This window comes from Pipistrellus kuhlii, unplaced genomic scaffold (genome assembly GCF_014108245.1).
Source record: "Pipistrellus kuhlii isolate mPipKuh1 unplaced genomic scaffold, mPipKuh1.p scaffold_m20_p_82, whole genome shotgun sequence".
Classification (NCBI taxonomy): Eukaryota; Metazoa; Chordata; class Mammalia; order Chiroptera; family Vespertilionidae; genus Pipistrellus; species Pipistrellus kuhlii.
This window is the reverse complement of record NW_023425587.1, coordinates 630,781-654,148: the sequence shown is the minus strand read 5'-3', so window position 1 is coordinate 654,148 and position 23,368 is coordinate 630,781. Positions and strand designations below refer to the sequence as shown.

The 23,368-nt window shown below is 63.0% G+C and overlaps 1 protein-coding gene across 2 annotated transcripts; it reads left to right on the top strand.

Moving 5' to 3' along the window:
• The first annotated feature begins 12 nt into the window (after positions 1 to 12).
• Positions 13 to 9,794, top strand: SFT2D1 (SFT2 domain containing 1). 2 transcript variants are annotated; one of them, XM_045577094.1, is made up of 9 exons: positions 13 to 145; positions 3,200 to 3,222; positions 4,200 to 4,286; positions 5,166 to 5,248; positions 5,376 to 5,457; positions 7,038 to 7,073; positions 7,804 to 7,862; positions 8,832 to 8,861; positions 9,462 to 9,794. In XM_045577094.1, the coding sequence occupies exons 2-9, from the start codon at positions 3,213 to 3,215 to the stop codon at positions 9,603 to 9,605; spliced, it is 531 nt and encodes a 176-aa protein (XP_045433050.1). In that variant the 5' UTR covers positions 13 to 145; positions 3,200 to 3,212; the 3' UTR covers positions 9,606 to 9,794. The 2 variants fall into 2 exon arrangements, with proteins under 2 accessions (XP_045433050.1, XP_036281497.1); XM_036425604.2 differs by lacking the exon at positions 3,200 to 3,222 and having other exon boundaries at positions 83 to 145.
• Positions 9,795 to 23,368: the final 13,574 nt, after the last annotated feature.

Below are 23,368 nucleotides of genomic sequence, written 5' to 3'. Positions count from 1 at the left end.
TTTCCGGTCGGCCCGGGGGGGCTTTCGGTTCCGGGTTCTCGGCGGCCGGGCGAGTGTCGGCCGCTGGGCCCGGGGCGCGGCCATGGAGAAGCTGCGGCGGGTCCTGAGCGGCCAGGACGACGAGGAGCAGGGCCTGACCGCGCAGGTGGGCGCCGGGCCGGCCCGGGGGCGGGGGCGGGGCCGCGCTGCCCGCACCTGGGCTGCGGGAGGGCTGCCTGCGCCCGGGGTCTGGGGCGCCGGGCTCCGGGGGTGCGGAGGCGGCTGAGACACGCCCGTCTGCTGCCGTCCGCCCCGCGCTGCCTGCCCGCCCCGCCGGGTCCGGGCGGAGGGTGCAGCCCTGCGCGGAGCTGCGCGCCCCGTGTGCCGGGCATCGGAGCCGCCGGAGGGGCGCTGTCTGTGCGAAGGAGGGGCTGCCGAGTGGAAGTTGCCGGAAAAGAGATTTAAAGACCTCGTGTCCACCTCCCCGGGGACTTGATAAGGTTACTTCCTCTGTGAAGTTAAAAATAGGAGCGAAACTGCCTCCTCAGTGTTTTTTGTGCGTTGCATGCTGACCAATTCCTGTTGGCCTGGCCCAGAACTGGGCCTTGGGACAGGATTGTAGGAGGATGTTTTGTCTGCCCCTTCCCTGTCCTCACTCCCTTCCCTGTCCTATTGCTCAGCACACCTGTGGGCGGGGTCCCGGGGCGGGGGGCGGGGTCCTGGGCGGGGGGCGGGGAGGGTCCCGGGCCGGTGGGCGGGGTTTAGAAGCTGTAAGACAAGCACTTGCTCTTAGGGAACTAACCAGTTTTTGAGTCAGTGGTAGTGCCAGAGCCCACAAGTCCTAATAGGAGAGATGCCAGCGTGGCAGGAACGCGTCACCAGCTCACTCTTGAACAGTTGTGCCCCAGTTCATGTGCTCAGTCTCTGCTGTGCATTGGCCACGGCCACCGCCACACCTGACTGTTTGCCCTGATTACGGTAGTGTCTCAGTTGGGAGCTGGTGGAGGGCGTGATGGAGTGCCCGGCAGGCGGGGAGGAGCCTGGGGGTCTTGCTGTTCCTTGGGGTGAAGGACAGGAAGTTGCTTCTAGTCCTGGGAGGTGAGGCTGGAGCTCCCCTGGTGCCTGGCATGTGCCAGGAGGGTGTGCCCCGGGGTCTCCCCCGGTGGCTCTGGAAGCCAGGCCCTGGCCAGGCGACAGGCCCGTTTCTGGGAGCGAGTGAGGAGTGACGGGAGGTTGGTAGAACGAGGGGGGGCTCTCCTCTTGCACCCTGCTTCGTTCTGGGCCCTCGCAGGCCTCTGAGCGCGTCCGTGTCGCCCAGGTTCATCAGGGGCCCTCCCTCCTCCACCTCCACGCTGAGCTCCTCCTCACAGCCCTTCTGCCCCGATGGTCGTGGGTGGGCACTCGCTGTGAGGACAGCGGCCTCCTGGTTTCCCAGTCAGGAGCTCAGCTGAGCGGGAGAAAAGCCAGTTAAACAAGCCAGAGTGGAAGGGCTGCTTCCGCCTGCTGCCCCCTCCCCACCGGTCCCATTCTCCCGACAGACGGCACGGTCTGAGTCCGGGAGACAGGGAAGACGGGGTCCTCTCACCGCGGAGGAGGAAGCCCTGGACAAAGCCAGGGGGCAGTTCTAGGAGCCCTGCGGTCAGGGGGCGCGGAGGGGTCAGAGAGGAGAAAAGCATCTTCAGGTCCCCTCGCCCTGTGAGCGCCTCGCCGGCTCGATGGGGGAGGAGCTTCGGCTGCCCAGGGCTCGGGTGAAGAGACCAGGCAGAGGGTGTGAGGGCGTGAGGCGTGGGGCTGAGCTGGGCAGGGGCTGGAGGCCCAGGGCCCGTCCTCCGCTGCAGCTCCTTGCAGCCGCCTGGTGTGCTGTAGGCAGGGCAGTCTCCCGACACCCTTCACCAGAGGCAGGCTCCTCCCAGCACTTGGAGCTGGCCCCTCGGAGCACTCAGTACGAGATGCATGGATGGGAGGGTGGATGGATGGATGGGAGGGTGGTGGGTAAATGGGTGGGTGGATGGGTAGGTGGATGGATGGATGGGAGGGTGGGTGTGTGGGTGTAGGTAAATGGATGGGTAGGTGGATGGATGGATGGGAGGGGGGTGGGTGGGTGGGTGGGTGGTGGGTAAATGGGTGGGCGCATGGAGGGGAGGTGTGTGGCTGGGTGAGCTAGCCAGCAGAGGCTGAGGGTGAAGTCAGAGAAAAGCTTCCCTGTTAAGGTGGGGAGCGCGTCAGCAGGTCTCGGGCGGTGGAGATGGTCTCGGAGAGAACAAGGCTCTCCATGGAGGGAGCGGAGGCCGGTCAGTTCCCTGGGGCTCCAAGGGTTGGGCCTGAGGCTGGGAGCCGGCGGTGATCCAGGGCAGGGAGGGCAGGGAGGGGGTCTGGAGGGGCTTGCTGGTTGGTGGCAGCTGGCAGTGGGGCCTTCCACCCACGGCCTCCGTTAGTTTCCAAGGCTGTGGTGGCTGAGCCTTCGAGGAGGGCGGGCCAGAGAGGGCCGTGGCCTGTGCTCCTCCACGTCCTCCCGTTCGCTCGGTGGTCTGAAGGAGACGTGCAGGAGCTCTGCTCCGAGGGGCCTCAGCTGAGGCCACGTGTTCCTTGTTCAGTGCCGCGAGGCGCCGCCCGCACAGCTGTGCCCTGTGGTGGCCAGTCTCCCTTCTCCGCAGGAACCAGCGTCTCCCGCTGTGGCTCGCTCCTCCCTAAGCCGGCCGTGCTGTGTTCACGCCGTGTGCTGGCCACGAGCTGGTCCCGGCTGTGTGTGTGTGTGTGTCCCCGCCCACCGTGACCCACAGCATGCAGGGGGAGCCGTACGCTGGGGAGGAGAGGTCGCTGAGGGCCTGGTTTTCCTGGTTTTCCCCGTCGCTAGGCACGATGGGGGATCTAAAGTGGTTAGAAAGCGCCCTGCCTGGTTTGGCTCAGGGTAAAGCACTGGCCTGCGGACAAAGGGTCCCGGGTTCAGGTCCAGGCAAAGGCATGTGTGTAGCTCGGTTGCAGGCTCGCCCCCGCCCGGCCTTGGTCAGGGCCCGTGCAGGAGGCAGCCATCCAGTGTGTTTCTCTCACACCAGTGTTTCTCTCTGTCTTCCCCTCTCCCTTCCACTCTCCCTAAAAACCACTGGACACATATCCTCGGGTGGGGGTCAACAAAAACAAAATAAAATGGGTTAAGAGTGATGGGTGTTCCTTTGACAGAATCCTTATTCAGTTATTTTTATCTACTTTCATGCTACGTAAGGATTCACAGACTAATGGACACAGGTAAGGACATAGCAAAGGTATTGGGGCTTTTGCATGTGAAACTGTCTGTTTTTACTTCATTGTTCTTGGAAACACATTATCCGCAGGCTTGTTAAGTCTGTGCTGCAGTGCTGGACATTTCAGTTTTGGAGTGTAAGTTCTCACGTGTGTTTCTCCTGTCCCGCCTTACTGGGAAGCCGTGTGTTATGGCGCCCGTGTACCCGCGTGTGCCCGCTCACGGTCATGCATGCCGCTCTGTCCCGCCTCCCGCGGGCCCAGGCGGCTCCGCCTGCCCACGGTGTTAGCCCTTGCGTGATGAGCAGGGATCGCCAACCTTTGGGCCTCCCGGGCCGGTGGTCCGCAGACCCAGCTGGGGACGGCCGCTCTGGAGTAGGTGGGTAAGCACAGGAGGTTAGCGCTGGCGGCCGCCCCGGCTCTCCCAGCTGCTGCAGTGACACTGTACAGCGGAGCTTCAGTCAGGGGGTCCGACGGCAGACACTGCTGGCTGTGCAGGTCCCCATCGCCAGGCCGCTGTGCCCCCGGCCTCCAGGATCTGAGCCGCTGGCGGAGGAAGGTTCCGGAAGGCCTCTCCAGCCCCACCCTCCCCGCAGGCACCTCATCTCAGCCACCCAGACAGGTGCTGGGGGCGGTGTGAGCCCTGGGCGCCACGCCGGCTCAGCCTTTGTGAGCAGCTCGCCCGCCTTCTTGTACCTTCCCCTGCTGCTCACACCCCGTGCTTTACCCTCTGTCTTACCTGGATGCCGTGTCCGTGTTGGAGTGACGTGCTGTCTAACCGGAGCACTGTCCTGGCTTCGCACCCGCCCAGAGGCCAGCGGTTCCTCAGGGCCGCCCGGTCCCGGGCCGCCTTGAGCTTCCCTAACCATTGGGCCCTCCTGCCGTTGGCACAGTGACACACGTCCCCCCCAGGCTCGGGGACTGGCCTGGGTGGGTGTGAAGAACGGTGCTGTGTGGCCCCAGCGCGCTCTGTTCCCTCCCAGGTCCTGGACGCCTCCTCCCTGAGCTTCAGCACCAGGCTGAAGTGGTTTGCCATCTGCTTCGTGAGCGGCATCTTCTTCTCCATCCTGGTGAGTGGAGGCGGGCCCTGTCCTCTCGGCGGCGGCGGCTGCGTCCGGGGCTCGGGCTGGGTGGGGCCTCGCCAGCCTCGTGAAGGAAGGGCAGAGATGTGCAGAGATCCTGCAGGAGTTAATATTGGGGGATTAATGGTTCCTTCAGTTAAAAAAATCCGAAGGAGCTGGAGCCAGTAAGTGAGATGTTAATACCTTTTAACTCCCTGTAAAAGGAGGGTGAGTAGACTTAGCACACGTGTGAGGAAGCTGGGCTGTGGCTCAGCTGTCTGTCCTTGAGACAGACCCAGGATTCAAACTGGCAAGTAACAGTGACGTTAACATTGAAATGGCCTGGGCCTGCGTCGAGCGCACTTAGGCCTAACACTCCCGCGTCCCGAGCCCCCAGCACGGCTCAGGGAGCACGGCTCAGGGAGCACGGGCAGGGAGCACGGGCAGGGAGCACGGCTCAGGGAGCATGGGCAGGGAGCACGGGCAGGGAGCACGGCTCAGGGAGCACGGGCAGGGAGCACGGCTCAGGGAGCACGGCTCAGGGAGCACGGGCAGGGAGCACGGCTCAGGGAGCATGGGCAGGGAGCACGGCAGGGAGCACGGGCAGGGAGTACGGGCAGGGAGTATGGCTCAGGGAGCACGGCTCAGGGAGCATGGGCAGGGAGCACGGGCAGGGAGCACGGCTCAGGGAGCACGGGCAGGGAGCACGGGCAGGGAGCATGGCTCAGGGAGCACGGGCAGGGAGCACGGGCAGGGAGCACGGCTCAGGGAGCACGGGCAGGGAGCACGGCTCAGGGAGCACGGCTCAGGGAGCACGGCAGGGAGCACGGCTCAGGGAGCACGGCAGGGAGCCCTCCCCCTGCAGCCCACCGCTCTCCGTCTCTGCAGGGCACGGGGCTGCTGTGGCTGCCGGGCGGCATCAAGCTCTTCGCCGTCTTCTACACGTTTGGGAACATCGCCGCGCTGGCCAGGTGCGTGCGGGCGCGGCTCCTCGCCACCAAGTTCCTTCCCGGCACACCTCCCGGCAGGGCGTGCTTCCGTGGCTCTGATTCCGTGTTCCCGCCACGAGTGTGTGACTCCTGCGCCCTCTCCCCACAGCACGTGCTTCCTGATGGGGCCCTTCAAGCAGCTGAAGAAGATGTTCGAGAGCACGCGGCTGCTGGCCACCATCATCATGCTGGTGAGTGGCGGGGGGCGGGGGCCCGGTGATGTGTGTCTGACCGAGCACCGTCTGACCTCTGTGAAGGGCCGGCCGCATTACTGCCTCCCCGCCACGCCGTCTCCCTCAGCCTGCCGTTCTCTCTCTCTGTCTCTCTGTCTCTCTCTCTCTCTCTCGCTTGCTCGCTCGCTCGCTGCCTGTGGTGGTGACGGAGGCCCCACAGGATCGGGGGAGGGAGTCCGAGCCGCTGCCTGTCCTGGTCCGGCCACGCGCGCTCTCGGGGGCTGCTGTGGGCGCTCTGGAAGGGGCTGGCCGCCTGGGGGCCTCTCGGAGGCTGGCTTTCGTTCAGTGCCCTGCGCCCTGCGCTGTCCCTCCGTCGCTGGCTCCAGCTGTGGGCTGTCCCTGGCCGTCGGCCCCACTGCACTCAGTGCTCTCTGGTCTCTGGGTGTTGGTGTTAGGAACATTTATTTCACTGTCACGCGTGTGGTGTTCACGGACCTGGCTTTGGGCGTGCTGGGCAGAGGGAGCCCCCACCCCTCCCGCCAAGCCTGTCCGAGTGCTGCCCTGCGTCTCCTGCAGAGCTCTCCCTAAGCTGCGAATGAAGTGCTGGCTCTTTGAACACGTCTCTGCAGGTCTGTAGGTAGGAAGTGTTCAGGGTAAAGTGGTCTTCTCCCTCCTCCTGGCAGAGAGAGACCTTTCAGCCCAGTTCTTTATTCGTGTCCTTACTCAGCGTCCTCGTCCTCGTCACATTGTGTCCATTGTGTCCCATGGGCCTCCTGACTGTCCTGCCGGCTCCTGGAGCAGCAGGGGTGTGACGGTGACCTCTGAGGCGGAGGCGGTGCCCGCACTGTTAGACGGAGGCGGTGCCCGCACTGTTAGACGGAGGCGGTGCCCGCACTGTTAGACGGAGGCGGTGCCCGCACTGTTTGACGGAGGCGGTGCCCGCACGGTTAGGCGGAGGCGGTGCCCGCACTGTTAGGCGGAGGCGGTGCCCGCACGGTTAGACGGAGGCGGTGCCCGCACTGTTAGACGGAGGCGGTGCCCGCACTTTTAGGCCCCGCAGGCCCCGCTCACTCAGGTGGCACCCGAGCCTGAGTGCAGCGCCCTGCCTGCCCGGCACCGTTAGGACACAGCCTCCCGGGGCTGCGCGAGGCGCCTCAGGCCTGACGGTGCTGACTCCGCACTCCCGGCCGGACGCTGTGCACGGCCTCGCTGCTGCTGACGGGATTGTGCCTGACCACGGCGGAGGCGTGCTGGCACTTACACCTTCTGAGTGCCGCCCCCACCCCCAGCACGACAGACATGCTCTGATCTGTTCACTGCGAAGGAAGGAGCAGGCGGGCAGGTGCTGTCCTTTCAGGGAGAGGTGACCGAGGCCCAGACCTCCTGCCTGTCACTGGCCCGTCGCTGCCCCTCCATGGGAGAGGACACTCCGGGTGCTTCTGAATGCAGGGTGCTCATCGCCTTTGGGGCCTGCTGCACTGCGGGCCGCGGAGTGGGCGCCTGGCTGCACGCTCTGGTGACAGCCACGCCAGCGGAGGCGGCGATGTGTGCCTCGTCCAGCTTCTGCGAGGACGCACTCACCGCGCTCTCCTCCCCAGGTGTGCTTCGTGCTCACGCTGTGTGCTGCTCTGTGGGTGAGTACGTGGGCCGCCTGCTTCCCACTCCCCGTGCCCTCCAAGGAGCTCCCCGCCTGCCCTTAGACCACCCACGATGGTGTCCCTAACACTGTGGGGGTGACAGACCTGCCTGGCTGCTGCGGCTGGCACGGCCGGGCTGGCTGTCCTCCCTGCGGCCAGGCTGCCCGCCCGGGAGAGCGGACACCACGCCCCGTGATGGAGGGAAACTCCTACCAGTCCTTGCAGGTCCCGGAGAATTGCTTTCTGGCTTTGGAACGGGCTAGCAGCCGTTTCTTTATAAGCGGCAGATTATGTAAAAAGTAAATGACAAAAACGGACAAGGAATTCTAAAGGTGGATCATGTAAAAAATCATGGAAACTGTTTATTATGCATTATAAAAAGATCCCAATCAAAGGCAGTTTTCCTTCAAAAAATAATTCAAGAAAAGGGGCAAGTGAGACTGAGTAAGATCTGCAAGTTCTACAGAGCGGTCAGCTCTGCTAGTTCCGAGGGGGCAGCGGTCACGTGACTCCAGCCCTAGCCGTGCAGAGGCAGCCTGTGCGGCACCAGGCGTGGGGAGGAGTGAAGTCAGCGGCTGCGCAGTCAGGTTTCACACCTGCTGGCGTGTCCTGGTCACGCTGGACCTGCAGAGGGAGCTGCCGGCTGGCTGTGGAGGGGGCTGTGCAGGGGGAGGGCACAGGAGGTGGGAGTCTGCCAGCTCCTCACCGCTCTTGTCTCCCGCGCCAGTGGCACAAGAAGGGGCTGGCCCTGCTCTTCTGCATCCTGCAGTTCCTGTCCATGACCTGGTAAGTCCCGCCCGCGAGGAGTCCACGCTCCTGCTCATGGAGCAGCTGCTCCAAGCCGGGTGTGCTGGCGGGGGGGGGGTGTGCCTCGGTGGGCCAGGCCCCGGACCTCTGCTGGGGGCGTCTGCCGGGGTCCCCCAGGACTTCCCGGACTCCGTGGTGACTGCGGGTGTGTGTGTGTGTGTGTGTGTGTGTGTGTGTGTGTGTCAGGTGGGGGAGGGGTCCTGTATAATCACACCAGGTGCCTGACCTTGTCTCTGAGATTGAGGGAGAAGTGGTAACACGTGCAGGTGATGCTGGAGGAGTGCTCTGCTCCTCGCTGGGCAGGCGCTGAGGTTCTGGTTCCCGCTGAGGACCGAGGTGGGAGCAGCTGTGGTCCTGCTGTCTGTGCCCGGCACGCCCTGCTCCCCGCCCTACGTGGCCCTGAGCCCTTCGGCCCGGCCGCACCCAGTGAGGGGCTGAGTGCTCTCCTCCCACCGTCTGCGTCCCCAGCGCAGAGTTTGGTTTTTTCCTCCCGGGGCCAGCCAGCCAGCCCTCCTGCTGGCTGTTTCCCAGCCTGGGCCATCTTTCTTTGGCCCGTTTCTTCCTTTCCGCCCCTACGTGTACCGTCAGCGGATGTTACCCCGCGGCCGGGGGCTGCTGGGGGCCTGCCCCCCTGCGTGTTCTCTCCGGCTCTGGGCCTGCGCGTGGCCCCTCCTGGGCTGATCACAACCGTTACAGCGTCCCAGCCTAATTTGCATATCACCTCTTTTTATATAGATAGATAACTGTAAAAGGGTAACTTCTTATTACAGCAGCTCAGACTGGAGCAGGCTGAGTGCTCAGAGTTTGGGCTCTGGAGGGTGCGGAGGCGGCGGTGCTGAGCTGCTGGCCGGGTCTCGCTGGGGTGGGGGGGTGGGGGGGCTGTGCCGGGCCTGTGCTGCTCCGGAGGAACGCGTTGACTGCGTTTCAACAGCTGCCCTTCCCTTGCAGGTACAGCCTATCGTACATCCCGTATGCAAGGTGAGCTGTGAATCCCTCCGCGTCAGTTAGTGACACAGAAACCATCGGCTTAGTCGTTCTCACAGTAAATTGTGGCTTAGATGGCGGACATCCTTCCCACAGGAGAAGGCATTCTAAGCGGGACGGGTAAAAGGAAGTTAGTGTGGGGGCGCCATGTGACCGTGCTGGCGGGTGGGCTGGGCACGGACTCCTGTCTGGTCAGTCGCCTGGTCCTTTGCTGCCGGCACCTTGGACGAGAGCTTCTGGATCCTTCCACCACGGCAGAGTCGCTAGATGGGCCGCGGAGACTCCAGCAAGACAAATTCTATTTCTTTAAAGAGAAGTTAGTGAGAGAGTGGGGTCTGGCAGGAGGGCCGTTCTCAGCCGTAGAAAGGTCTGTCCTGTGTCAGCCGCTGCCCTGTCCCTCAGACCTGGGCTTGTCCTGGACGGCAGACTCGCCTGCCTGGCCGCCCGGGCCGCACATGGCGGCCGCTCTGCTCGCTGTAACGGAGGCCGGTGCGAATGAGAAGCAGCGAGGCTGTGGCCTAAGAGCAGCGGAGGCAGCGGGCAGAGGGTCCCTGCGCTGGCAGATTCTGACCTGGTTAACCCCCCGCCCCCCAGGGACGCCGTCATGAAGTGCTGCTCCTCCCTCCTGGGCTGAGGACAGACCGGGACCCGCCTGTGGAGTGGCCGCTGGTTTGGTGTTTTCTGAGCCGGCGACCACCCTCCCGCCGTGCCGTCAGCACAGGGACCGCGGCCGAGTAAACTGTGACGCTTTCCCCGGAGGCCGACCAGCCCTCGAATGCCTGTAGCGTTCTCCTAGTCCTTCCCAGCCGCATTGAGCTGTGAATATTCAGGGCTAAGTCTCCGCTGCACGAATCTTTCTGGCTTTCCTAAATGTCAAGATTTAAAAATACTTTAATGTGAAAGTTTTTACTTTAAACTAAAAATTGCTTATTATATGTAATAAAATAATATATAAATGTTTACAATTTTAAAATAAGCCCATTCTTGGATTGAATTTACAGTCTTTTAAGTGGGCGGAGCCTTGGTTCAGTGGAGTGAAATTTGGGACTCCGTGGGGAGAGTGGACAGCAGGCGGGCAGGTGGGGGACCAGCCGCTGGCCACCCAAGAGCCTGCTGGGGGGCAGGCCAGAGCTAGAGCATTGGTGGGATTATCACCAAGGAGACCCTGGAGGGCCCCCTCCCCCCCGCAGGTCCCCCAGCCAGGTCCCCCCAGCCAGGTCCGCCCATCCCCCCCCCAGGTTCCCCCCCGCCAGGTCCCCCCCCCAAGTCCCCCCAGCCAGGTCCCCCCATCCCTCCCCCAGGTTCCCCAGCCAGGTCCCCACCCCCGCCCCCCGCAGGTCCCCACCAGCCAGGTCCCCCCCAGCCAGGTCCCCCCCCCCGCCCCCCACAGGTCCCCACCAGCCAGGTCCCCCCCAGCCAGGTCCCCCCATCCCCCCCCAGGTTCCCCAGCCAGGTCCCCCCCCCCCGCAGGTCCCCACCAGGCGGAGGAGCTGCCCTCGCTGCCCTGGGTCCATGCAGCCTGGCGGCTGGGGGCCCCTCAGGCCGTGCCCATAGGCAGTGGTGCTTGGCCCCTTCCGCCTCATCCCCAGGCCCCACTCCGACAAAGCCCCCACTGCCTCCGCACCTGTTCCCCTTCACCACGCCCCTGCCCCCCACACACACACACACATGCCGAAGTGGCAGCACCTGGAGCCAGTGCTGCGCCTTCAGAGCCTGGAGGGGCCTGGGGGCTGGGCTGCCCGCACTCACCACTCCCCCACCCCCACCTCCACCTCCCCTCCCCCCAGGACCTGAGCGGGTGGGAGGGGAGAGTGAGTGACAGCTGCGGCCGGTCTGGAAGCTGCACTTGCACTGGGAGGAGGTGTGAGTGTGGGGTGGTTTGGGGGTGCTGCTGCAGATCGGGGTGCAAACCCTCCTCCCTCCCAGCCCTTCCCGCTGCGGTGCCTGGGTCCTGGCCCAGAAGCTCCCCGGCTGGAACACGGGCGTAGGGTGCAGGGGCGGCCAGGGGCTGGGAGGGCTGCCCTGCCCGTAGGTAGGACCACTGGCCCAGCCGTCTGAGTCCCCTCTGACCTCTGGCCGCTGTGCGCTCCCCTGGGCGCCGGGCGCTCTTGCTCCATCAGCCGGTGTGAGATGTAACCGAATGTTCTTGGGAAGCAGGCGCTTCCCTGCGACTGATGTTGAAAATTCATGTGTGTTTATTGATTTCAGAGCGGAAGTGGGAGGGGGAGAGAACACCAGTGATCCACCGTGACTCTGAGCGGGGTGGGGGCTGAGGCGGACTGGCTGGTGCACCGCGTCCTAACCGCTCAGACTCAGCCCCCCTCTGAAGGCCAGGGCGCCCCCCAGCCAGGACCTAACTGTGGGCGCTCCCATCGGAGCCCCCAGGAACCTCAGAAAGGCCGGCTCCTTCCTGCCTCCTGACCCTCAGGCACAAGGACCCCTGTGCCCACCCGAGCTGGGCAGCTGGGTGTTCCTTCTGAAATGCCGGCCCAACGTGAGAGCGATTCACACGGGGCCTGTTCCCCCGTCCGCGCCCCAGCCCGGCGTCTCCGCCCGCCTCCGGCTGCGGCCGCCCTGGACCCGGGCAGCGTCCTGGCCGCTTCTCCTGCGGGCGCGGGGGCACAGGAGCCCGGGGAGGGCGGAGGGCGGAGGGCGGAGGGCGCGGCCTCCAGCCCCGGGAGCGCCCAGCGGGCTGAGGAGGGAGGACGGGCCGACGGGGAGGGCCGGGGACTGGGGTCACCGCTCCTCTCAGCGCTGTGCTCCGGGCTCCAGGCTCCAGGCTCCGTGCCCTTCCGGCCGCCCCGCTCCGGAGGCCCCTGCCTGCCGCGCCCCAGGCCCGGCCCCTGCGCTCCCTCTGGCCCGGCCAGCCCCGTGCGCCCCGCGGGGACCCCGGGGCCACCGCGCTCTCCCCCGCGCCCCGCCCCGCCCCGCGGCCCCCGAGGGCCCCCTGGAGAGGCCGCCGCTCCGCCCGGGGCCGCCCTCTCGCCCTCCGACGCCCGGGTCCAGGCCCGGGAGGCAGCCCCGGGGCTGGGCCTGCGCCCTACTGCGCCCCCGCGCCGCCCGCTCCCAGGAGGCGCCCAGGCCCCGTGTCCAGTTCTCGGCGTTTAAATAAAAGACAAGCCGGGCCTGCCTTTCTGTTTGCGGAAGATGCGGACGCCCGGCCAGGAAGAGCGAGGTCCCCAGGCACACAGAACCCTCCCGGGGGCAGAGGGGGGTCCCCATGGTGCCCCCAGTGTCTGGGGCTGCAGTTACCGGGGCCAACGTTCAGCGATGACCAGATATGACGACGACAATGAGGCTTTGGTCCCAAAGGCCGGAGAGCTGCTTCCAGATGCCCCCGAAGATGGGCCGCCAGGCTCGGGCTGGCCGCATGGACTTCCTCCTCTAACAGTGTTTCCCGAACTTCCGACCTGTGTGCACCCCTTCTATCATTTTCCTAACGCTGAGGACCCCTCGTGCTCATGAGAACGTAGAATTAGGCGCAGCTAAGCACGGTGCAGGGCATATCCCACCAAACTCCCCGCACCCCTGGGGGTGCGCGTACCACACTGGGAAACACTGACCTAGAACATCCTTCTTCCGCCAAAAGCAGGTTCCCGGGGACAGGCACAGCCATCGGAAGCTGAAGGTCAATGTGAGTGACGGGCGGGCGGGGCGGGGCTGAGCCTGGCCCGGGGCACGGGTGCTGGCCGGCCGGATCTGCCGTTGGCGCTGACTGGCAGAGCCAGGCGCCCGCACCCGGGAACGGTGCCCGCTCTGCACCGACGGGGCCTCGGACAAAGGCCCCTTCATGCCTCGAGCAGACAGTCCCCCTCTGAACCCTCAGCGGGTCTGCGGAGAAACACCGGGGTGACGGAGGGCGAACCCCAAACCTCGGAGGAGATCCCTGCGAACAGTCGCCTGTCTGCCTAAAGCACAGCCGTCCCAGCCCCGGCAGCTGCGGCGCCCATGGCCCCTGGCCTCGCCCAGGGGAGGTGCTGTCTGAGTGACAAGCGTCACGGGACTGTGGACACAGACAGTGGGCAGTGAGGGCCAGCGCTGGACGAGGTCAGTGCGGGGAAGAAGGACCTCTGCAATGTTTTCAACAACAGATTTCTTTAAAAAAATATTGATTTTTTACAGAGAGGAAGAGAGGGGGACAGAGAGTTAGAAACAATGATGAGAGAGAAACATCGATCAGCTGCCTCTTGCACACCCCCTACCGGGGATGTGTCCGCAACCAAGGTACATGCCCTTGACCGGAATCGAACTTGGGACCTTTCAGTCCACAGACCGACGCTCCATCTACTGAGCCACACCGGTTTCAGCAACAACAGATTTTTTTAATTAGGAAAGTCCCGGCACTCTCCCTGAGGACGCTCCTCGGAGTCACGCCCTCCCGCAGACGAGGGAGAAAAGCTCACGTGTTGTAAGTGCGGCACAGAGGTGACCTGCCGACTCCCGTCCGAGGAGAAGGTGGTGCAGTGGCACCAGAACCACAGCTTCTGCCCCGCGGAACCCCAGGGCGGGGGCAGGTGGGAGCGGACACAGGCCGGAGGGCGGGACCAAAGGTCTGCACGGAACCACAGCCTTTGCAGCCGCGGGCGCTGTCCAGCAGGCTGTGGTGCTGAAACCTGAGGTCTCATGGGGACAAGCGAGCCCCCTTCTGGCCACAGGTTCTCGCCCAGCTTCTGTGTGTTCGAGAGGTCAGCCCGGCCCGGGTGGCTCAGTGGCTGAGCACCGGCCTATGAACCAGGAGGTCAGGGCACAGGCAGAGGGCGTACAGGAGGCAGCAGATCCGTGACTGTCTCGTCACTGATGTTTCTCTCTCCCTCTCCCTTCCTCTCTGAAATCAATGAAAATAGCCTATTTTTTTGAAGCTCATTTGGCCCTATTGCTCCCTGAACTCGCTCACTCTGTATATTTGACTCAGACGTGGGGGTGTAAGGAAGGTGGGCCTTCCTCTGGGTGACTGCTGACTTCCCGGCGGAGTAAACACGAGCCCGGTGTGCTCAGGGGAGGCCGGTGGCTCTGGAGGTCACGAGTCTGGAAAGGTCCCCGGAGAAGCCCACGTTTCTGTGGGCGGAGGCCAGGCCTTGGGGAGCAGGTGCGGGCGCGGCCTGAGTGCACGTGACACAGACCGCGTGGTCTTTAACGTCCTCTGTCCGGGTCCTCAGCTCATCCCCGGCGCCGGGCCACGCTCGGGGCAGTGGCCAGCCCTGTGTCTTTGCGGGCGCCTGCAGCCTGGCCGGCTCGAGCCGAGCTGAGCTGCCCGTTGGGACTCAGCTCTGAGCCGAAGCCACTTGCACGTGCGTGAGCCCACGGAGCACGTGGCAGCTGGAAACCCGCCGGGACACGGAAGCCCATGCTGTGCTGGGTCTCACATTCCTTCTGTCCACTGCTGAGCTGTGCAGCTCCCGGTTCTCGGGCGCCCTCTGGAGGCGGGAGGGGGAGTGGGCGCGGCCGTGGGGGCCGGGGGGCAGGTGGGGGCCATGGAGACCTCAGCCTCCCCTCACGGCCACGGCCATGCGAGTCGCAGGACAGCGGTGTGCAGGCAGGTCCCCGGATGCAGTGACGTGGATTTGTGGTAACTCTGGGGCTTCCTGTGTTCTCTGAAGGGGCAGGTTCTGCAGCCGAGGGGTGGGAGGGGGTGAACACGGAACAGTGAGTGCACCTGCAGCCCGGCCGCCGGCCCCACTGGAGCGCGGGGGCTGAGGGAGGCGGGTGGTGGTAAGGGATGTCAGCAACGAAATCCGAGTCTTTACTCTTCCTCAGTCCACACGCTGCCCCTCTGAGCCGCCTGCTCGCCCTGTGCTAAGGGTCAGGGTCTGTAAGAGGCGACACCAGACACCACACCGGGTCAGAGGTGCAGGCGTCAGGGAGTTAATTGGAGAAACCCTCGGAGGGATGCTGGCTGGGCTCATGGAGAAAGCTGAGGCAGGTGAGGGAGCTGAGCTGGGACTGGGGACCGGCGAGCAGACCACGGGATTCAGACGGGCCTCTCCCTCTGATCGTGCCTGGGGCCGCGGGAATGAAGCCAGCTGAGCTGCCAACCCACCGTCTCTCCATCTCTATCAGCTGGACCCCAAGGAAGCAAGATAAGCAGCAGCTCCTGATTTGGACCAGTGGTTAGAAATGCTAAGGGAAGAGCCACATGTTCCTTAAAAAGAGGAAACCCCCAAACATCCATACTGGGCAAGTACAGGCCCTGCCACCCAGCACACCTCCCACCCCAAACACACACACACATGCGCACGCGCACACACACACACGCACACACATGCTGCACACACACAGACCTCCCACCCCCAAACACACACATGCCGCATACACACACACGGGCACACACACATTGCACTCTCACTCACAGGCACACATTGTGCAGGACAGCAGACAGTGAGAGCCAGGGGCAGCCAGGGGCTCTGGCAGAGAACAGGGTCCGCCTGAGGCCTGGAGCGCAGAGCCCACACACATTTCCTTTCTGACGCGGAGGAAAACCACGGCCTGGCTGCATCTCACAGGTGAGAGCGGTTACTTCCCGACGCGGGAGAGATCAGTCAGGATTGCTGTCAGACTGAAACACTCTTCTCACTAACAAGCCACGGAGACTGTGGCAGCTGCCCTGACCCCCGCCTGCAGCCCCGCCTGCAGCCCCCTGTCCCAGGTGCGCTCACCTGTGCAGGGGGGGGGGGGGCGCAGTGTTAGGATTTTTGGTTTTTTAAAAATAGATTTTAAAATATATATATATATTTTATTGATTTTGTACAGAGAGGAAGGGAGAGAGATAGAGAGTTAGAAACATCGATGAGAGTCATTGATCAGCTGCCTCTTGCACACCCCCTACTGGGGATATGCCCACAACCAAGTATGTATATGCCCTTGACTGGAATCGAACCCAGGACCTTTCAGTCCCCAAGCCGATGCTCTATTCATTGAGCCAAACCGGTTTCAGCTAAAAATAGATTTTTTTAAAAAAAAGGAGAGAGGGAGAGTTGGTAAGAGAACGAACAGTGATGGCTGCCTCCTGGCACGCCCCTCACGCTCCAGAACGTCACAGGTGGGAGAGGCGAGGTCCGGGGCGAGGAGGGAGCAGCCGCGCCTGTGTCCCGCAGGTGAGAACAGAAGCAGCACAGGTCACAGAGGACGGGGGAGGGAGGGAGGTGGAGACGCTGACCAGAGCAGACGTGCGTACAACAGACACGGAGGACAGCGGCTGACGGCCGGAGGGGGCAGGGCTGGGTCTGCGGGGAGGGGGCAAAAGGGAGGGAGATGGGGGACATTTGTAATAATGTCTACAAAGAAAAAAAAAAGAACCCAAAAAGAGACACGCAAAGTAAGCTCAAACCAAGCAGAAGGAAGGAAGGAATAGGGATAAAAGCAAGATTAAATGAAATTGGAAACAGACAAATAATGGGGAGACGCAGAGCTGGCTGGTTGAAAAGGTTAACTGACAAACACGTGGCCAATGGACAGTCACTCCTGTCAGCCACGGGGTGGGACTGTCACTGTGAATGCGAGGCATCGGCCGCTGGCTCCGGGGCTGTGCGTCCACCTGTGAACCAGGAGGTCAGGGTTCGATTCCTGATCGGGGCCCAGGCCCAGGTTGCAGGCTCCATCCCTAGTAGGGGGCGTGCAGGAGGCGGCTGATCCGTGATCCTCTCTCATCATGGATGTTTCTAAGTCCCTCTCCCTCTCCCTTCCGCTGTGAAATCAATAAAAACATTAAAAAAAATAACACAAGAGACAACTCTATACCATAAATTTAACAACTTAGACGTAACGGGCCAATTCCTCCCCAAACTGCCACAGCCACCGTGAGAGAGCTCCCTCGAATCGCCCTGCAGCTGTTCAGGAAGCGGATGGTGTCATTTCAAACTCCCAAAAGCAATCCCCAGGTCCGCATGACTTTCCTGGAGAATCCTGTCCATTACCTGAAGAAGGAACATAAACTTTATACAAACTTTCCCGGAAAATAGGAGTGAACATCCCAGTTCATCTCATGGGGTTGCTTTCAGTCCGATACCAAAACCAGAGACCCTGGAAAACGAGCCAAAAAATCCCCACCCCCAACCCAAACACCGGCACAGCAATGTCCCTCCTGAATACAGACCCCAAATCCTCAACAAAACCCACAATACAATGTGGCGTGCACAGTCACACCGCACAGCAGGCTGGGTCTGCGTGTGCAGGGCGGGCTTGGCATCTGGTGATCCCATAATCACGACCACCCACCGGAGAGAACACTGGAGGCAGCACGGGTTCCGGGTACGAGCTGTCAGAGACTCGGTCAGAGGGACACTCACTGCGGGCTAAGGATCTGGAGGAAGAGCCCTCACACTGCTTCAGGGGACGGCTAACTGTCCCTTCGAGGCTGCCCTGAGGGGCGAGGGGGAGGCGGTGCTGGGCCCCTTGGATTTAACGGGTCCGGCAGGCTGGCCCGGAGCGGCTGGGAGGAGGGGAGGCGGCCGGTGGGTCTCGGGGTCTGAGAGCCCAGGGAGGAGCGGCAGGTGCCAGGGCCCTGGGGACAGGAGACACAGGCTCTGGAGGCAGAGAGGCTGAGCTGAGGGGGTGGGGGCAGGGGGGGGGGCACTGTGCCCCGGCCTAGCCAGGCTGTGGCTCTGTCTCTGGGTAAGGAGCCCCACAGGGCGGAGCAGCGAGGGCATGAGCTTCGCTTCCTGGCACAGCCCCCTCCCTCAGGCACAGCCCCCTTCTCCCTCAGCATCCGCCTGCCTCTGGGTGTCTGCGGCTGAGGAGGGGCCGGCTGTGTGTGTGGTGCTCTGCCCCCGGGCCCATTCCCCGCCCGCCCTGTGGGAGCTCCGTCTCCTGATAGCGGCCGTGAGACGGAGCCTCCCCGTTTACCGAGGACCCAGGGTGGCCATTCCCGTCCATTAGCTGCCCAGGCAGGTGGCTGCTGGGGGGCAGCCCCGGGGGGGGGGGACGGTGGAGGGGGATGGGGGGACGAGCCCCACAGAGGGGAGTCGCCCGCGGGGAGTGCGAAGGACCTTAAACTGTGTCCCTCAGGGGCGGATGGGGCTCTGGAAAGAAAGTCTTGGAGACCAGTTAGAATCAGGCCGTGCGGGAGGGGCACCGGGACTGGGGTCCCCCCGAAGGGAGACGTCAGTTAGATCCAGGCCGTGCGGGAGGGGCACCAGGACTGGGGTCCCCCCGAAGGGAGACCAGTTAGATCCAGGCCGTGCGGGAGGGGCACCAGGACTGGGGTCCCCCCGAAGGGAGACGTCAGTTAGATCCAGGCCGTGCGGGAGGGGCACCGGGACTGGGGTCCCCCCGAAGGGAGACGTCACACCGGGCGGCGGAGGAGGTGCTGCCTGGGTCCCGGCAGCCAGACGAGGCTGGGGGCCAGGGGTGTTCTGGGAACCCCGTAGACATGCAGGGTCTGAGGCCCCGGCCGCTGGGGGCGGGGCTGTGCGCCCGGAGGGCTGGGGCGGGGCTGTGCGCCCGGAGGGCGGGGGCGGGGCTGTGCGCCCGGAGGGCGGGGGGCGGGGCTGTGCGCCCGGAGGGCTGGGGGCGGGGCTGTGCCCATGGGGTGGCAGCGGCGGGGCCCTGGGTGTGGGGGGCACAGGGGAGGGGGGTGAAGAAACAGCCCAGCCACCTGCAGACGAGGTGGGGTTCTGCAGAGGCCCCTGGGGGGCCGCACCTGGAGGTCAGGCCCGGAGCCCGCTCCCCGGCCCGGGATCTCCCTCCGCCCCCGCCCCCCACCTCGACGGGGTTGGAAACACCCACCTCGGCGGCGGCCTCCGTCCTCGGTGTCAGCGCCGCTCATTAGCATCCGGAATATGTGCATGCGGCGTCTGCGCTGAATACACAGCCCAATCAAAGCCGCTTCCCACCTTTTGCCGCTCCTCCCGGGCTGTTTGTTTTAAAGCCGCTTCCTCCCCGGTTTCCTTCCTTCCAGGAACTCCTCTCCATTTTAAAGGACAATTACCCCTTATTCCCCGCCCGACTTCTGAGGACCCTGATGGGGCCCCAGACGGCACTCCCGCCTTTAGGGCCGGGAGCCGCCCTTGATGACCACAAAGGCCCCGTTCCCAGCCGGTGCCTGGGGGGGGAGGGGGGGGGAAAGAGGAGAGGGGAAGGGACTGAGCCGGGCCCGGAGGTCAGTATGGAAAGGAGGGTCTCTGGTGTCTGTAAGGACATTAAAGAACGGGTTTCCTCCCCGAAGTAGCACGCTGGGACAGAAGACTGAGAACGGCTCTGAGCTCAAACACAGGAAAGCACAGGAATGTCCAGTGGGAGGGCTAGGGTGTACCGAGGCACCTCTGATGCTTCCAAAAGTCAAAATTGGGTGTGCATGTGTGTGTGCTCGCGTGTGAGTGTGTGTAGAGGGTGGGTGGACCAACACTGTCTGCCTCTGAGACCGGTTTCCTGGCAGCAACAGTAACTGCTTTAATGGCCTTCTCTTCGTTTTCTCACGGCCAAAGGCATGACCGTCTCCAGCTTAGTGCCCTTGGGGACCCTTGGCTCCAGCATCTCTCCCAGGGCGGGGTTGGGGGGAGGAGGCATGCCCGACAGGCCCCCACCCCCGGCTCCCGGCTCCAGGCTCCCGGCTCCCTGCGCTGCAGAGACAATGCCTTTTGTGAAGGTTTAACGGTCCTTTGTCCCTGAAGCGGCCGTGGCCGCCGTGCATCCTGGTCCAGGCCGCGGTGCCCTGGTCTGTAAAGTTTAGTCAAGACTTGCCCGTGGGGAAGTCTCCGGCCCTTTCCCATAAGCCCCTGCAGACCAGAAAGTTCTGTACTGGACTCCAGAGGGGCTTTGGGCTTAGCATTGCAAATCCTAGGGCCCCTGGCCCCTCACGCACTTCAGCCTTCGTTTCCTGCCTTGTGGGTGGATGGCTGAGCAGGGAGGGCGGTGGGGGGGGGGAGAGGGGGAGGCCATGGGGCAGGGGGCAGATGGGCTGGATCTCATTTGCTATCATGTTTGGGGATTCTCTCCGCGTAGCGTGGCCTCTGTTAGGCCCCGTCGTCCTCACCAGATTCTGGGTCCCTCCCTCGGGCACAGAGCCCAGGACTCTGCTGTGCTGGGCACAGTCCTGCTGGAAGACACGTCTTCACGGCAGCGAAATGAGGCTGGGGGGCGGGGCATGGCGTCTGTGGTGGTCCCCGCCAGCGGGCAGTTTTCAGGCCGTTCTGTTTACAAGAAGCTTCATCGGAGTGAGTTTCCAGCTTAAAGTGACGCACTGTTTCCTGGCTCGGTATGGAAAGCAGGACTTAGAATTCCCAGAACAGCTGCCCCGTGAGTCACCCACCGGCAGTTCGAACCCATCTGAGAGGAAGGTGGTGTCGCTGGGCAAAAGCAAAAACCAGTTATCTTCTGGTTAGTTTTCTGTGGATACATCACCCTGCCATGGAAGGAGGCACATCCCCGCGGCAGTTCAACCTGGAGGAGCATAGGATGGCGAGGCCGCTCCTGGGTCTGTCCAGCGTTACAGGAAGTAGGAGCAGGAGGAATTTTCCAATCCGTTCAGGAGACCCGTGTTTCCCAGTGAGGAGGACAAGGACCCGGAAGCTGGGGTGACTTCCTGGGGACAACAAGCCTCTTCCCCAGGGGCTTGCAGGCCAGAGCTCCGAGGGAGGGAGTCCCAGTGAGTCTGGGTGCGGCCCTTTAAGAGGAGCTGCCTGGGACTCCAGCGGCCTCAGCCTCCACAGTCAATCCTGCTGGGGTTCACAGCCAGACCTTATGGGGACTCCCTTCCTGGCGCTGAGACCTCCCTGCAGGGGGCCTGGTGTGGCGCTGGGACCCCGCTCCTGTGGGGGGACCTCCACAGCTGAGGTATCCTCCGATGTTTACCCACCACTCAGGGGTGGGACCGGCCTGCTCCGCCTCTCCACCCTCCCCACGGCGTCCACACTGCTTCTCCTTTAAATACCAGTCGTAGGACTTCCCTGCAGCCGGGTTTCGGCAGTTCTGTGGTTGAGCTGTACTGGGGCTGTGGCTGTGGCTGTGGCTGTGGCTGTGGCAGTGGCTGTGGCGGTGGGAGAAGGCGAGGCCCACGTTACCTATGTTGCCCTTTTGGCCGGCAGCCTGGTCGTTCTGTCACTTAGAGGATTTGGCTGCTTTAACCGAGTTAGTTGGTTAAACATCCAGTCTGCTGCTGACGGAGCGGAGCAGAGCAGCGCAGTGCGACTCAGAATTTGCAGGCAGAGCTGGAACCTGGGCTGCCCCCCACACCCGGCTACGGGGTTTATCCCCCGGGTGTGTGCTTCAGGCCGGCTGGGAACACGTGTGCAGGACCAGGCCAGCGACCGCTTTCCCCCTCCAGAAGCTGCTGGCAGGGCTGCCGCTCATTTTCCACACCCACAGGCGGCTGGGCGGGGCGTTGCTGCTGAGAGCAGTCATCTCCCCTCAGTGGGAGGGCTAGGGAAACGCAGAGCCCAGTGCCTCAGGCCAGCGGTCGGCAAACTGCGGCTCGCTTGCCGCTCTGCTGACGAATGAGTTCGCCGACCACTACTTAGGGGAAAACATTTCAAAAACATTTTAATAACGTCCTAATGGGTGAGGGTAATGCCGTAGCAGTGGTCAGCAAACTCATTACCCTCACCCAGAGGTTTTGACTTCAGGTGAAAGACATCAGTACGTCATTAAGATGTTTTTGAAGTGTTTTCCCCTAAGTAGTGGTCGGTGAACTCATTAGTCAGCAGAGCGGCGCACCGCGGCTCTCGAACCGCAGTTTGCCGACCACTGTCAGGCAGAGCTGGCCACGGGACGGCCACGTTCTGGGAGGACAGCAGGTCTGGGTCCAGCAATGAGCTCAGTCATTCCACACAGAATGTGGGGCTCTCAGCCCAAATAAAGCCACCACCCAACCCCACTCACCTACGCAATAGCGGGTCTCCCAGCCGCCATCCCCCTGGTTTCAGGATCTCCGTGTTGTTGTTGTTGTTGTTTTTAATTGATTTCAGGAGGGAGGGGGCAAGAGAGAGAGAAACGTCAATGATGCCCTAACGCAGTGTTCGGCAGACTGGTTCGTGAGCAGCGGTTTGCAGTTCTGTTGACAATGAGTTTGCCAACCGCTGCCCTAACCGGTGTGGCTCAGTGGATAGAGCGTCGGTCTGTGGACTGAAAGGTCCCAGGGTCGATTCCGGTCAGGGGCATGTACCTTGGTTGCGGGCACATGCCCAGTAGGGGGTGTACAGGAGGCAGCTGATCCATGTTTCTGTCTCATCGATGTTTCTAACTCTCTATCCCTCTCCCTTCCTCTCTGTAAAAAATAAAATATATCCAGAAGAAACGTCAGTGATGAGAGGATCATGGGATGGAACCTGCAGCCCGGACACCTGCCTTGATGGGGAATCCAGCCGTGACCTCCTGGTTCACAGGTCAACACGCAGCCGCTGACCACCGGTGGGCTCAGGATCCCGTTTTACGTCTGAAGAGGGCAGACTGCCGTCGCTCCCATTCCCGAAACCACCCATGCAGCCTCCTCACGGAAGGAGAGCTCCGGTTCCCGGTCCCGAGAGTGAGACCCCTGGGGACAGTCCCTCAGTGTGAGTGGGTGGGGGAGCGGGCGGGGTGGAGTGCCAGCCTGCACAGATCTCCTCGGGTTGAAAGCTCCTCTCACCCGTTATTCTCAGCAAACGTTTTCCAGGGCCGGTCACTGTCCTCCCGATAAGTACACTTGACATTCATGTCAACTAGGTAATCAATACAAACCTACAGGTCAGCAATGGGGAAAAGGCCGGCCATTAAATAATTATTTCTGGAACTAGAGGTAATGGAATGGTTTTCAAAAATGACAGGAAATTCTATTTCTTTTGCTACGTTGCATGCATTAAGGGCACAATAAATATTGGTTTCACGGGCTTTGCTTGCAAAACAGCAAGACAATCCATTATTTGATCAAAATGGTGCAGTCCAGAATATGATTTCCTCTGACCCTGAACTCAGGGAGAGGACTAGACCCTGGAAATTCACATCGTACCCCAAAACGGTGGCCAGAATCCATCGAGACAACCCCTCCCGGCAGCTGGCGCTGCTCTTTTGTTACAGTGGAGAGCTTTCTGCCGGGCACAGTGGCGTGAAGTCCACATTTATTACTTTCACGAACGGATGGTGAGCTGTTGGCACGGCTGCTGTTCGTGCTCCAGACTTTCCTTCACGATGCGGTTCGGGCTCCTCTGGGCCACAGCAGCTGGAGGCAGGCTTTCTGGTTGGTTCCCTGTCCAGTTCGCTGCACCCTCCAGACGGGCCGGGCCGGGCTGGGCCTCGCACCCGGTGCCGGGCACACCGTCCCTGCGCCAGGCGGGGCGGTGCTCGGGCCGGGCCGGGCCGGGGGGCCGCCCGCAGGTTTGCTTGGCGCCGAGCGTGTGTCTCTGTCTGCGTCCCCGGGTCGGGGCCTCAGGGCCTCAGGACCGCGGACTCCGCCTCCATGCAGCGGCCGGCGGAATAGGTCTTCCCTCTTGTACGAGGAGAGCGTTTCCTGCACAAAGTCAGAGCCGAGCTCCCGAAGACGCAGCAGCGCAGAGCAGGAGCCGGACAGCAAGCGCTGCCTCCGCGGAGGGCGGGGC

Coding starts and splice junctions, on each gene's coding strand:
- SFT2D1 (XM_045577094.1), top strand. Junction 7,074..7,803: donor CGCTGTGTGCTGCTCTGTGG/GTGAGTACGTGG, acceptor CTCCCGCGCCAG/TGGCACAAGAAGGGGCTGGC. Junction 8,862..9,461: donor TCGTACATCCCGTATGCAAG/GTGAGCTGTGAA, acceptor CCCGCCCCCCAG/GGACGCCGTCATGAAGTGCT.